Source organism: Cryptomeria japonica, chromosome 10, assembly GCF_030272615.1.
Source record: "Cryptomeria japonica chromosome 10, Sugi_1.0, whole genome shotgun sequence".
NCBI classification, from domain to species: domain Eukaryota; kingdom Viridiplantae; phylum Streptophyta; class Pinopsida; order Cupressales; family Cupressaceae; genus Cryptomeria; species Cryptomeria japonica.
In genome coordinates this window covers 96,533,857-96,549,653 of record NC_081414.1, presented here as the reverse complement: position 1 = coordinate 96,549,653, position 15,797 = coordinate 96,533,857, and the positions used below count along the sequence as shown (strand labels likewise).

General features: G+C 35.7%; 1 protein-coding gene across 3 annotated transcripts in view; it reads right to left on the bottom strand.

Moving 5' to 3' along the window:
• Positions 1 to 548: 548 nt before the first annotated feature.
• Positions 549 to 15,797, bottom strand: part of LOC131052605 (DNA mismatch repair protein PMS1) — a 249,098-nt gene continuing 233,849 nt past the window's right edge. For 2 of the 3 annotated variants that reach the window (XM_057987193.2, XM_059212023.1), the window contains one exon: positions 4,007 to 4,491. In XM_057987193.2, the coding sequence (XP_057843176.2) occupies positions 4,390 to 4,491 (102 nt within the window). In that variant the 3' untranslated portion in view covers positions 4,007 to 4,389. Of the gene's footprint in view, positions 764 to 4,006; positions 4,492 to 15,797 lie in introns of those variants that run through there. The other variant, XM_057987197.2, reaches the window with a different exon arrangement.

Here is a 15,797-nt window from a genome sequence, read left to right as displayed (position 1 = left end):
ATTTCTTTTATTCTCTCCTATAGGTCAATTAACATATAACTAACCTCCCTGCCTAGCAATCTGTTGTTGTTCTGCAACAGCAGTCGGGCAGTGTTTCTGCGGGGTCCCTCCCGCCTGATTTTTCTTTGAATGTTCCTAATGACAGCGTTGCCTGGATGATTGTTTGTCGCAGGCGGAAGGGAAAAGTTGCCTCCCTTTCCCAACCTCCCCTATGCCAAGTTTTGGGTGTTTCTCCCCGCTCTTGAGTTGGGGTGGGTTTTTGCACGTTTGACAGGTGTTTAGTTGTTTGACTTGTTAGTTTGGGGTTTGTACCCCTGCTTGGTCTGTTGCCACCTTTGGGCTGTTTTTAAATTTTTGATAGTCTTTTGGCTATGTGAAGGGTTAGTGCCCTAGTTAACGCTGGTTTTTTAATAAAAAACATATAACTTATTTTCATTTATTAAACTCAATTGTTGTTGCTTTTTGAAATATATAATCGTTACCTATGCATATCAATTTAATTTTTATTTAGCTCTTTAATGCACTTTAATTGTTGATTCTAAAAATAATCTTAATCACATAAAGAAGTTAATATTGCAATCTTTCTTCACCTTGTTTTCAACTCAATTAACATAAAAAGAGATTAAAATGACTCACTTTCCAATTCCCACAACCCATTCCAACACATATTGCAACTCCTTAGGAATAGCAACTCATTCCAACACATGTTGCAACTCCTTAGCAATAGTATGACCCATGAAAGCTTCAATTTCTACCTTCAAACCTACACAACGTACACAAACTCGGGTTATCCATCATGAATACCAAAAACATCGAATAAATTACCTCAACTATGCACAAGTGATGTTATGGCCAAGTAAAGGGTAAGTACGACCCCAACTTCTCCAATCACCCAACTATTACTTCAACTCTAGCAACACTGAAAACTAAATAAAATCAAATTAAATCTGAAAAAATTGCAAAGATCTTCCAACAACTCAAAATAAATCTCCAAATTGTAGCACAAATGTAATTCCTAGATGAAATTACAAAGACCAACCAGGGGGTTTTCATCCTAGAAATTGGTAACTCCAAGAGGGTTTCCATCAAGAAGCTTTGGAGGAACTCAAGTTCATTCTAGTAGCATAAAAATATCAAATTCACCAATCTCCTTCAAAATAATTGCTCAATGTCTAAGTTTTATAACTTGATCAAAGGAAGAAAACCAATTTAATAACAAAGTAACATTTTTTTTCTCAAAAGGAACTTTTAGATGAATTAATATTATTTTCGATGTGCAACAACCCCCAAACCTGGGTGTCCATCATAGAACACATTTTTTTACCTTTAAAACAAACTATTACACAAAGTTGTCAATTTATTGTTTCCCAACATTAGACAACATTAGTGATATTAATTAATAACTTGATAACTCACCCAAGTTGCAAAAAGCACTGAAATTGTACCATAATCAAAATTTGGTCATACCAACGTGTTTTTGAAGACTTAAGATGATGATTGGAGCAAACTGGATGACTTCCTAAAAATAAACTACTCCTCGAAGAAGATTGAATGGCACACAAAAAACCCAAAACTAATTATGAAAGCATCACTAGACTCACCAAAGCCGATTGAGCTCATTGCCAAAAACCAAAGTCGTTGATGACCAACCTTGAGCACTCTACAAAGTTTAGATTTCTAACATGAGGGAGCCTTCAAAACAACTCAAAAACTGGCTAAAATTCACAAATCAATATTACTAAAATTTGGGACATAACAAATTTTGATCACAAATTTATTGTGTTGTATGTTGATGGTTTGCTCATTACTAGGAATAAACAATCACTTATAGGAGATGTGAAAAAAGATATGAGGATCAATTTTGAGATGTTTTATCTTAGATTATTTTATTAGTGGCAAAAACCTAGAGAAAAGTTTCTCTCAAATGAAGTACACCAAAGAAATTCTCACGACTCAAAATGCAATACTGCAAAGCTTCATTAACACCAACAGAGACAAGAACTATGTTAACTTAAGACTCAACAATAAATCAATTAGTGAAACCCTATATAGGAGTTTGATACAAGATTATGTCTACTTAACTACTACTCACCCAAACATATCTTATGCACTTTGAATCATCTCAATTCATGTCTCATCCCAAACATAGTCATTGGTTAGTCGCAAAACAAGTTTTGAGATATCTTCAAGGAAAATACAATTTTGGATTGGAGTATTTGAAAAATGATGATTTCAAACTTGCTAATTTTCAAATTCGAATTTGATAGGTTGCATAGACTCTAGAATATCAACTTTGGTTATTGCTTCAATCTTGGATATGATATTATCTCATGGAATTGTAAGAAGCCACATAATTTTGCTGTCATCTGCTAAAGTAGAGTATAAGACAATTGTGGCAACCTATGAATCAATATCTCGTACAACTTCTTGAGAAACTCCAACACAACCTTATCCAAAAATTGTATATTGTAATAACCAAAGTGTGTTGAAGATGTCTAAGAATCTAGAGCTTCATACTTGTACAAAGCCTATTGAAGTACACTATCACTTTGTTCATGAGCATGTTCTCAATAAGGAAATTGAACTAGTTTACACACCAGCCAATGAACAACTTGGAAATGTTTTCACTAAAAAAATGAGGAAGGATAAGTTTTTCTAGTTTTGAGAAGGTATTGATGTTAAATGTTCTTCATTTGTAAATGGCTAGCTAATAAACCTATTTATTATAAGTGGTCCCCATCATCTAGTTGAGTTATGTTGTGTAATAAATAAACATATAATCACCCCAACTTGATAGAACATGATAAAAACAAGTTAGAAATTTGTATGTTCATTTTCACCAACTAAAAGGAGGCTAAGATGAGTGTACACGAGATGCCAATGATGACTATTACTATATCTGTTAGAATCATAACTGTCCATTTTGTAAGTGTGTTGAAAACTTAAAACATGTATTATGGGATTGTTTGGTTGCGAAAAAAACAATGGTCTGCTATGTTTAAAAAAAATTCTCCAATTTTTAATCATGATTTGAATTAGAAAGAAGCCATTTTGGGTTTTGGTATGAAGAATAATGTGGTTGCGATTTCTACTAAACTAGTCATTTTAAAACATATATGACAAAATAGATGTTCTGCTGTATTTTCTAACAATGTTCACCATGAGATCGAAATTTTAAGGCTTTACTCTGACATATTCTTTTAGGTGGTTTTTCTTTTTCCGCACCTTCAAGTGTTATGCAAGAAGAATAGTAAGGTTACAGTGCAGCTCCAGCAAACTAAGGAACAAATTTTGCAATTTTAGTATGATAACAAGTTCAACCAGTATAAGATTGCCATATAGTTCATGCAAGTTACAATTCCTACAGTTTAAAATTTGATGTGCTGTTAGCAATCTCATTGATTGTTCAAGTTTTGATTCCTAGTCAACAAATTTGTTTGTATGATAGCTTTGGGATTCTTTCCTTCTTACCTCTAACGTTTCTTGGTTTGTTCAGGCTACATGATCAGTTTAAATTTATTTTGTCTATAACCTTATGGTTGCCTATTTCTATGTAAATTTATTACTTTGATTCAAATAAAGAAAAGAATTTTACTCTAAATTTAAGGTTCCAACATGTTTCATTAATCATAAATGGAAAACACAAGTTTGGACCTTATGAGCATTAATAATCTCAGGTTTCTGTATATTTCCAGAAAATAACATACTATAATGGCATATTCATACATTTTTTTGGCGATGAATACAGAAAACAATAAATTCAAGAAAAAGACGTGCTGATAAATTTGTGGCAACAAAAAATGTAGCAGTTTGTGAGATTGACTAAAGAACCTGTGTAGCTAAACCCAACGATTCAAACATTCGACTATATCTTCCAATATAGTACGTAGAATTGTGAATACTCTAAATTTGGGCTGTACCACTGCCCTACCTCAATGCAACGCTTTGCAATGCCATTTAGAAAATCTTTAAAGGTTCAATTTCATTCATTCTTAGCATCCTGACAAAACTCGAAATATTTTTTATCTTTATCTAATGTATTATCACACACTTGACGTTAATACGTCTTTCCCTCAGCACCAGAAATCGCATATAATCTTTTTTCAGTGGAAATCATATTATATATCAATTAAATTCCTTTTGATATCAATATACAGCCAATCTAACACTTTTAGTAACGTCCAATATTAAAGTAATTGAACACATGCACCCTACCACTTTAAGATACAAACAGAATCAAACATACAATCGGTGAGTGACCATACTAAATTATGGCTAACAACTAAGCCGCATGCACTTAATTTTATTTTACTTACATGGCATGCAATATAATTGCATCTATTACAACGAATCATAAATTATATTCTTTTAAAGAATCTTCACCAAAACCTAGGTTTGATTTAGTGTTGCCAAATCAAATAAATGTCGCATCGTTGGTCGACCATGTGGGCAATTCCAAGGAGAATCTAGAGTTGATAAATGTTGTAGAATCTGCAAAATGAATCACATAACTAATAAGTAAGCTAAAAATGTTTTGACTGAGATCATTGCTTAAAAATGAACAGCCAATTCCTATTTGAACCAGATAATGGCATCCGATTCCCCTTGTAAAAGCATTACATCTGAAAAAAGCGAATGTAACTTTATTTTATAATAAAATAGAAACTTTTTTTGATAATCAGCAACAAAGAGGAGGCAGCTTTGCTACAGATCGTGAGATCATAAATTGTGTATACCCTTGTGCACAATCAATTGCAGAATAAGGTGCAACAAGGACAATTAAACATATAAGAATAAAGTAAATTGACGATAAACATCCACAAAACAGACCAGCAGAAAATTAGGCCACATCGTCTTGAATCAATTCGAATAATCTACTAAACTCCATTCATTGCTGGATCTCGTCTCCAAGGAACTTTTCTCTTCCTGAAATCAATTGTTAAGAGACCAGTTAGCCAGCCAATCTGCCAGTTTGTTGGCCAAATACTTAACATGGTGGAAAGCTGTTGATAATATAGTGTCAGTCGGTCTCCTTCTAGCCAATCCAAATGTGTGAATGGCCAATCGGCCTTACACATTTTCTTTGTATTATGATTATCTATTAAATTCTTGCCTTGCTCAATATGCAAACATGCTTATATTATAATCAATGTATTTTGCATATCGTATATTGTCTTAATTATCCAATTAGACATTCGACCGGGCATTGGTCAAACGTTAGTTAGTAAGCGACTTATGTGAAAGTCGCTATCCCTCGTGCATTTACGTAGGATGGCAACTCTTGGAAAGAGTCACCCCCTCGTCACTTATATATCATGTACAGCTCTCAGGTCGAACATAATATAGAACACATACACGGTGAATAATATCTGGTCGCTATAATATCACAGCTAACAATATATCATGCAAAACAACTGTTGTCAGACCGAATCGAACAGAGAGACGAATCATAGACTGTGACAATCAGATTGGTGATAGACGACTGTAAATGAATATAGTATATCATGGTTGGCAATCAGATAGATAAGAAACAATTACAGCATATTGGGTATACATATATACTGCAGTTTGAATTCAGTCAACTTCAGATTGTTCAACAAAGATAGATAGCAAATCGAAATATAGATTGCACATAGATATCAACAGAACCGCATATCACATCTGGCAGATTGAGAATATACACACAGCCCGATATATATGTCCAAAGTCTTTCACAAAGGAGATCGACAGCTGTGCAAACTCACATAGCAAGCAGATTGAACATACAGTTCGACATCCAGACATTGCATCAGATCGTATATCTATTACTGCAGGTTGATATCCTACAGAGGACATCAATATATATATATGCAGTCCAGATTATTCACAGCAAATTGGAAACATCCACATTCAGATATTGTTCTTCAGACTTAATTGCTGTCATCCATTGATATCTGACTGTGATCAAAGGACTAATAAATTTTAAAATACCTGCTCATTTAAAACTGATCAAAACTCAACGTGGTATCAGAGCAGGTTTAAGGAAAGATCAGATCAGATTTATAAGAGCAAGGTTACCCTCCACTATTGTCTTCTAAATTTGACTACTTCTACCAAATGTCAAGATGGTGAACGGAATTAGAGTTGAAGACAGACTTGAGGGAGCATCAAACTTCGTATCTTGGAAGTTTAGATTCTTTAGAATCATACTTGCTTTGGAGGGAAACGAATTAGACAAATTCATGAAGGATGCGGTACCGGAACCAAAGGAAGAGGATAAGAAGCTTCAATGGAAGAGAAAGAACAACAAAGCAATGAAAATGTTGGTTGACTCCGTGAAAGATCACATTGTGCCAATCATCTTGGAAGAGAAAGAACAACAAAGCAATGAAAATGTTGGTTGACTCCGTGAAAGATCACATTGTGCCAATCATCTCCAAGATGACGAAGGCATGACATGTTCAAAACATTAGAGGAGATGTTTGAGATCAACAACACGAATCGAGCTCTCGCACTAAAACAACAGCTTCACCACATCAAGATAACGAAAGGAGAATCCATCATGTCTTTCTTCATGAGGATTACCGAATTGAGAGATCAACTCTCTACCATTGGACACACTATAGATAGCAAAGAATTAACCATGTTGGCTCTAAATGGTCTTCCTTCATCATGGGAGTCATTTATTCAAGGGATAAGCACAAGATCAAAACTCCCTAAGTTTGATCGATTGAAGACAAACTGCATTCAAGAAGAGTCAAGATTGGCTTCAAGAGGCATTGGCCAAAGCTCCACAAATGAAGATATTTATGCTCTTGTCTCGCACTCCTCAAAGAAGAAAGGTAAGAAAGAACATTTCAAAACGAAGAAAGATAAGGAATCCAATGATGCTGCTACATTCAAAAGAAGGAAGGATATTTCAGAAATCCAATGCTTTAGATGTGACAAATATGGTCACCACGCAATGAAATGTCCAACCAAGAATATGCCTCAAGCTTCCATTGCGGATGTTGGTGAGACTCTTCCACAAAAGGATTCAGATGGATTCATATTCTGATTTGAAAAAGATAAGTTTTTTATTTATGGTTGAATAATATTCATGAATTTCATATTAGTTATTAATTCATTACATTATGCGTGTTATTTGTGAAACAACATTATCAGCAGATGTCCGCTTACGACAAGCTGCATTTGGATACCTTGTTGTTTAAATTTCTTCAATTTACTATGAGAAACTTGTCCCTTACATACAGGCCATCTTTAGAATCACAGCCTGTTGCTTTTCAGGTTATAAAATTTTTTGAAGTTCTATATGTGATGAAGAGATTGAAATTTAGGAGGAATATACAAAGGACTTTAGTGAAGATTCTGAGATTTTGCATTTCCATTTTTTTAAAACAAATATTTACCTGCAGAAGTGCAACAGTTCACTTGTGAAAGCCATTTGTGCAGGTGATGATAGCATCTAGGGTTACAAAGCAAGTTGAGACAAGAAGGCTCTTCCAGTGAGAGGGAGCAACTGCAAGGACATTTTGTTCTAAATCTCAGGATGGTCATATTCCTGCCTAGGGATCAATCTTATGACAGTAGATCCATGGTGGTTTTTGATTGAGCACTTCCAGTCGTATGAGGATCATACCAAATGATAAGAGTCTCCTGAAGCAAGATATCTTCCATGATTGGGACCATGTGAGCAAGGGATGCTTCTGTGACAGAGGGAGCATCTAAGAGGATGTGCCTCAATTGATATCCAAGGATCTTGGTCATAATGGTTCAGAGGGAGTGGACCATGTCAAGATGGTTTCTATAGTGATCAGTCAAAGGACTATGATTCATGAGATGGAGCCCCGTGTATGTAAGCTGGAAGGCCTTTATGCTGACTCCTAAGTCATGATATTCCTGAATAGATGAATACTTGGTGAGCTTGACATACACTAAGAGTGATGCAGACTCCAACCTTGTATTTCATGGTAAAGTCAAAGCATGTGGAGATAAAGTATCACTATGTTAGAGACATGATGGAAAGGTATGTTCTTCAGTTAAGATGCATTAGTACTAATGAGCAGACGACAGACATTCTCACCAAGCCTCTCTTCGGAATAAAGTTTGTGTACTTTCGAGGTAAACTTGGTATGGTGGAAAATGAAGCCCTAGCTGAGATTGAGTCTCAGCATCATTGATTTGTTTATATTTTTTGTACTAATGTATTCTTCTCTTTATAAGATGTTTAAAGTGTTAACTCTTGTTATTGCATTTATCTTTGAGAGAGACTTAAAGTGAAAGCCCTTATCTACACCCTCTGATATGGTTCATGGTGGATGTCATGTGTGTGACGCCATGACAAACATCACGTGAAAGAGTCCGTGATGATTTTATTGTACTTGTGTGTTTACCCTCTGGATGAGCCATGGTGAATATCATTGAGAGGTGACAATCTCACAATGATGAACACTTGTACATCTCACCATTATTGTGAGGTGACGATCTCACAATAATGGTTGATATCACGTGAGGTGATATCTATGTATAAACCATAATGGTGGATGTCACGTGAGGTGATGTCTATGGATATACCAGAAATGATTGATATCACGTGAGGTGATATCTATGTATAAACCATAATGGTGGATATCAAGTGATGTGATATCTATGGATAAGCCATAATGGTTGATATCACATGAGGTGATATCTATGGATAAGCCATAATGGTGGATATCACATGAGATGATATCTATGGATATGCCAGAATGGTTGATATCACGTGAGGTGATATCTATGGATGAGTCATGATGGATGGATATCACAGTAAGGTGATATCTTTCCTTTCCACATATGGATGTAGCCATTGCGGTCAATCACTTCAATGAGGTGATGTAACTTGTAGAAGGGTTCCTCCCTAGCTAAGAGGGAGTGTTGATAATATAGCGTTAGTCGGTCTCCTTCTAGCCAATCCAAATGTGTGAATGGCCTATCGGCCTTACACATTTTCTTTGTATTATGATTATCTATTTAATTCTTGTCTTGTTCAATATGCAAACATGCTTATATTATAATCGATGTATTTTGCATATCATATATTGTCTTAATTATCCAATTAGACATTAGACCGGGCATTAGTCAAACATTAGTTAGTAAGCAACTTATGTGAAAGTCACTATCCTTCGTGCATTTACCTAGGGTGGCGACTCTTGGAAAGAGTCACCCCCTCGTCACTTATATATCGTGGACAACTCTCAGGTCAAACAGAATATAGAACACATACACGGTGAATAATATCTGGTCGTTATCATATCACAGCTAACAATATATCGTGCAAAACAACTGTTGTCAGACCGAATCGAACAGAGAGACGAATCATAGACCGTGGCTATCAGATTGGTGATAGACGACTGTAAACGAATATAGTATATCATGGTTGGCAATCAGATAGATAAGAAACAATTACAGCATATCGGGTATACATATATACTGCAGTTCAAATTCAGTCAACTTCAGATTGTTCAACAAAGATAGATAGCAAATCGAAATATAGATTTCACATAGATATCAACAGAACCGCATATCACGTTCTGGCAGATTGAGAATATACACACAGCCCAATATATATATCCAGAGTCTTTCACAAAGGAGACCAACGGCTGTGCGAACTCACATAGCAAGCAGATTGAACATACAGTTCGACATCCATACATTGCATCAGATCATATATCTATTACTGCAGGTTGATATCCTACGGAGGACATCAATGTATATATGCAGTCCAGGTTATTCACAGCAAATTGGAAACATCCACATTCAGATATTGTTCTTCAGACTTAATTGCTGTCATCCATTGATATCTGACTCTGATCAAAGGACTAATAAATTTTAAAATACCTGCTCATTTAAAACTGATCAAAACTCAACAAAAACAACCTAAGAGCCGCACACACTAAAGCAATCTTGAAATAAAGGACCCAATCCTTAACCATCTTAGTCTGCAAAGCAGGAATAATAAGATGAGAATCACCTTCCACATTGACAACATGGGGAGACAGACTAAGGGAACGCAATATACCCCTCACAACAGCTTCTGCATCAGCTCCAAGATCAGTGGGAGAGCCATGATCATCTCCCAAGATCCACCCACAGGCAGCTGGGGCAGTATTACCCATGCCGCTGCCATCAAAATCGAGAACCATGAACAAACTTGGTCTAAAAAGGATCCTTAGCACGCTCATCAGTGATTTTATTTCGTTTGGGGCCAAACCAACATTTGTCTAAAACAAATCTGATGGCTCCCATGAATTTAAAATTTTGATTTCCTGAGAAGAATTTGGGGAAAGTACACTTAATAAATTTTACAAGGTGAGCTTCAAACTCAAATTTTTCTGAAGATCCTCTTGTTCCTTGAGAGACATTTACTTTAGACTAGCACAGCTGGGATCAAATCCCATAAGCAAAGAATGGCCTTATGGAGTTTTCCATTGAGTCAATAATGACAAAAAACATAAGCATCACCCAAGATATTTTAAATTTGTCCATTAACTTCCCCCATAACTTGAACGCAGAGGGCTAGTGAAGGTGTGAGTCAATTTCATCCGCAATATCACATATAATACATCTGAGGATATCAGATCAACCCCTTTTTTTTAATTATACTTTGCTTTCATTTTATCCTTTTTCTGGGGAACTAGAAGGCACCCATCTAGAAGATAGATACAACTAAAGGTTTGTTTGGATGTGTTTGTTTATTTTTATAAGGTCCACAGACAATAAACTGAAAAAAAGGGGATAATAAGAGCATGAAAAAATGAAGGCCAGATAAATTCCAATTTCAAGGAACTCGGGCTCAATATTGATCTTGGTAAAGTTATAATTCTACATTATTTCCAGTAGGACAAAACTGAAGAAAAGGTATTCCATCTTATTGAACGCCACTCTTGATGCTATGCTACTACCTAAACTTAAAAAAAAGCTTATCTAGCCTGTATATTTGATAAGAAAAACATTATTCACAAACAGCCCGCACATCTCATGTATTAGAATAATAATATAATAAAGTGTATGCTTACACATTATTTAGACTTTTAGTTAGTAATAGTTAGTCTTTTAAGAGGTTGTTGTAATTGTCACCTATTTTTAGACTATAACTACTTTCTATTCTTAGCATTTGTTTACTAATACAGTTCAATGCTCTCAACCTGACAAAGCATGCCACTTTCCCTCAATCTCATTCATTGTTTTTTACCAACACTGATAATAAAGATGAATCATATCAATTGTATAAAATTTGAAGGTGGCAGAAATATAAAAGGTTGAGTGCATATAAAGTCGCTAAAAACTGAGTTGTTAAGATCATGACTCAAGTAAAAAATCATACACAGTTGTTGACAAACTCTCTTAAAATTGCCAAATGTTTTTTATAGCAAAACTTGTCGAGTTTTATATTGATTTATAGGTTTTGGAGCTTTCTAAACTCAATGGTGAGGTCTTTCTTCCTTCAAGATGCACCTAAGAAAAATTTATGGCAATATATATCCAAATTTGACAACAAAAAAACTTGCTAAATCAAGCTATCAAATTCCTACAAAACTAAGATTAGACTAGGACAAAGGTGGTCCCACCCAATATGCCAGAATATATGATGTTAGATCTCGAACAAAGTGCAAGAGACTAAAGCCATATTAAACCCTTATTCTAAATCAAACAACAATACCTTCAAGTTGAGCATAAAGAAAACCAAACAAAATAATTATTACCTTCACTTACCAAGTAAAAGATCTCTTTTGTTAAGTGGATTTGCTCATGGATATGAATGATGTAATTTCTCTTTGGAGTCTTCAAGATCTTGGAACATGTGCCTGTATCTGTATGCCTGATGTGGATGTGTCTAGCCTTGATGATTGATGTACATGAATGTCTTGTGTATGAGTGTGAGGAGTGATGAAGGATTTGAGGGCTTTATTTATAGGTGTGCTTGAGTGAAGAAGTGAATTAAATGATGGATGGATGGTGGCGGTTAAATGAAAGGCTCTTGGGACACTCAATCATGTGCAATGGAAGCCCTTTTTGATTTAATATAATTATTATGGATAGATGGTGAGGACTGTTCATCAGAATGTTGGAAAGAAAATTTTATTTAAATTTTCTTTAATAATTTATTTAAGTGGGTGAAAGTAAATTAATTTAATAATGGGGTGGGAGGTAGATTTAATTTATTTACTTTAATTAAGAAATGGAAATGAATTTTATTTATTTATTTTAGTAACTAATGACGATGTGGAGCGAATTGTGAAGATGAGATGAATTTTACATGTTTACAAAAACCACAAAGAAAAGCATAATGCTTCTAATGGCAGCCTTGCTAACAACAGAATTTACAGGAACTTACAAATGATAGAACAAGAGGAAATAATGATAGTAAGTTCAGGTTATAAACAGAGACTAATCAAACCAACAATCTTACACCAATCGAGACAGGAAACAGAATTCGGGTTTCATACAAAACAGACAAACAATGCACAGAATCAATATCAACTCTGCACCATTCACACATTACAAAAGTTCTTCGATCCCCTAAAGGAACCAACCTGCAATGCCTACATCACACTTCAAAACATTCAAACTTCACCTTGACCTTTCTTTCTACACACCAAATCGGCCTATCTCTCGCATTCCCTTGTCGAGCTTCTCTTTTTGTTCGATCCTCAATTGTACTTTGACCAACCAACCCCCGAAAACCAAGCAGTCCCCTCTTATATAGGTCAAGTAGTCGGTTAATAACCCATTAGCTACCAACCTTCACCTTGCAACAATCGGGTCGACTTAGCTTCTGTTGGTCTGTATGTTTTCCTGTCTCTGTTGTGGCAGGAAGTTTGTAGCTTACACATAGTGACAGGAAGTTGATTACAAATTCTGTAACTTACACACACATCCAATAGTAAGTTTATTACATACCAATATAGGAGGCACAAAGCCTGATTATTCAACCAAAACAAAACTAAAGAAGCAAACCAAAATTGAGAGAAGAAATACTGAAGAAAAGAGAGGGAGGGAGATGCCTCTGCATCAGACTCCCCAAGCCGAAAAAGAAGTCATGAGCTCCTGCTCATGAAATCTGCAACAGTATGACCCAGCTTAGCGATCTCTGGTTTAGTAAGCCAAGAAGAATCCTCCAAAGGGTGATGTTGCCACTTGACCAGATACTTGAAAAATTCTCGTTTTTGGGTCTTGTTTAATAACTGTCTATCAAGAATGCACTCTATTTTCAATGGAATGGATGTGGTTCCCTACTGCTCCTGGATGAAAGGTGACTCAACCTCTACTACATCTTCATCACCATCTCCTTTGTAAGGATATAGTTCCGCCATATTAAAGATAGAAGATATGCCCAAATCTGAAGGCAGAGCTATTTCATATGCATTGGCAGAAAATTTTCTGAGAACTCTACAAGGGCCAACTTTCTTCATTTGGAGTTTGTGGTAAACACCAGTAGGAAACCTCTCCTTTCTAAGGTGAGCCAAGACAAGGTCTCCAGCCTAAAAAAGAAGTTCCCTCTGCTTCTTATCAGCATGCTGCTTGTACTGTTGATTGTGCCCTTCGATATTCATCTTCACCTCTTCATGGAGATCATGGATGACTTTAGCAAAGTCTTCTCCTATAGCACTACGCTTTTCCATATTACCAAGGTCTCTTAATTCAAATACCCCCCTTGGATTCAAACAATATACCACATAGAATGGACTAAATCCAGTACTCCTATTAGGAGAGTCATTATATGCAAATTCAGCCTGTGCCAAAGCTAGATCCCAATTTCCTAGTGTGTTTCCAACAATGCACCTCAACATGTTACCAAGACTCCTATTGACAACCTCTGTCTAACAATCCATTTGAGGGTGGTAAGCAGAATTGAAACTTAGATTTGTGCCCAATTTCTTCCATAGGGTCCTCCAAAAATGACCCACAATTTAGTATCCCTGTCAGATATTATACTTTTAGGGATTCTATGTATTCTCACTACGTCTTTAAAGAACAAATTTGCAATGTTAGTGGCATCACTAGTTTTCTTACAAGGTATGAAATGCACCATTTTTGAAAATCTATCTACTACAAAAAAAGAATCATTGCCCCTTTGTGTACAAGGAAAACCCAACACAAAGTTCATACTCACTGAGTCCCAAGGCCAAATTGGAACTGGTAATGGTTGATATAATCCAGTATTTTGGCTCCTTCCCTTAGCATGTTGACAAATTCTACACCTCTCTACATACCTCTTAACATCTGCTTGCATTTTAGGCCAACAGTAATGAGTGCTTAACTATAAATAGGTTTTGTCCTATCCAAAGTGACCAGCAAGACTGCCAAAATGTTTCTCCTTCAACAAATTATCTCTCATGGAACCTCTAGGGATGCATAACATGTTCCCTTTGAATAGAAAACCCTCCTGTATCATATAGTCCACCCATGGTTCTCTATTCCTACAAATAGGATCACTGCAAGCTTCAAATGCTTCTCTAAAATCTACATCCTTTGTCTACAACTCCTTTAAGCTTTCAAAACCCACACTGTTAGTTTGTGTTTCATGTAACGATAAATTTTTCCTACTCAAAGCATCAGCAACCTTATTCATTTGTCCACTTTTATTCTTCAATACAAAGTTAAAGCTTTGGAGATACTCCACCCATTTGGCATGTCTTTGATTCAATTTGTGTTGGTTGTTTGTAAATTGTAAAGCATGATTGTTCGTATACACAATAAATGCCTTAGGAAGTAAATGTCTCCATTTCTTTACTGATTGAACCAAAGCATAAAATTCTAAATCATAGGCAGAATACTTGCTTTTTGCATCATTTAGTAAAGTATGCTACTAGTTTACCTTCCTGACTCAGAACATCCCCAATAGCCAATCCGCTAGCATCACACTCCACTCGAAAGACTTTCTCAAAATCAGGCAAGGCTAAAATACGCTGCTCACTCATGTTTTGTTTAAGAAATCTGAAACTTTCTTCAGCCTTTCTAGTCCATTCAAATTGGTTCTTCTTCCCTTTGATGATCTCAAAAATGGGTACAACCACATGACTGAAATTCCTAATAATTATTTTATTAAAACTTGCAAGACCATGAAAGCTATTTACATCCACTACACTCTTTGTTGGCCAATTATGTATGGCTTGAAACTTTTTTGTATCCATCTTTAGCCCATCATTAGACACCACAAAACCCAAGTAGATTAGTTCAGGCTGCAAAAACACACATTTCTCAAGATTTATTTTCAACTTTTCCTCATGTGACCTTCTCATCACCTTCCTTAGATGCTCCATATGCTCCTCTTTGGACCTGCCGACGACCAAAATTTCATCAAGATATAAAATCACAAATTTCCCTAGGAATGGTTTTAAAACCTCATTCATTAGTCTCATAAAAGTGTCGGGTGCATTAGACAACCCAAAAGGCATAACCAGCCATTCATATCCACTTTTCAAATCTATCTTAGAAAAATACTTGGAGCCACTTAAACAATCCATTAAATCTTCAATCCCAGGATTTGGAAATCTATATCTTATGGTTATTTTATTGATAGCCTTAGAATCTGTGCACATACGCCACTCTCCCCCTTTTGTTGGTACTAGTACTATTAGAACAGCACAAGGGCTTAAACTCTCCCTTATCAATCCCTTCTTTAAAAGATCTTCCACTTGCTTCCTAATCTCTTCATTTTCCATAGGTGTCAACCTATAGACAACCTTGTTTGGAAGGTTAGCCCCTGGGATCAAATCCATATGGTAGCTAATACTCCTCATAGGAGGCAACTCACTAGGTAAATCACATGCAACGAT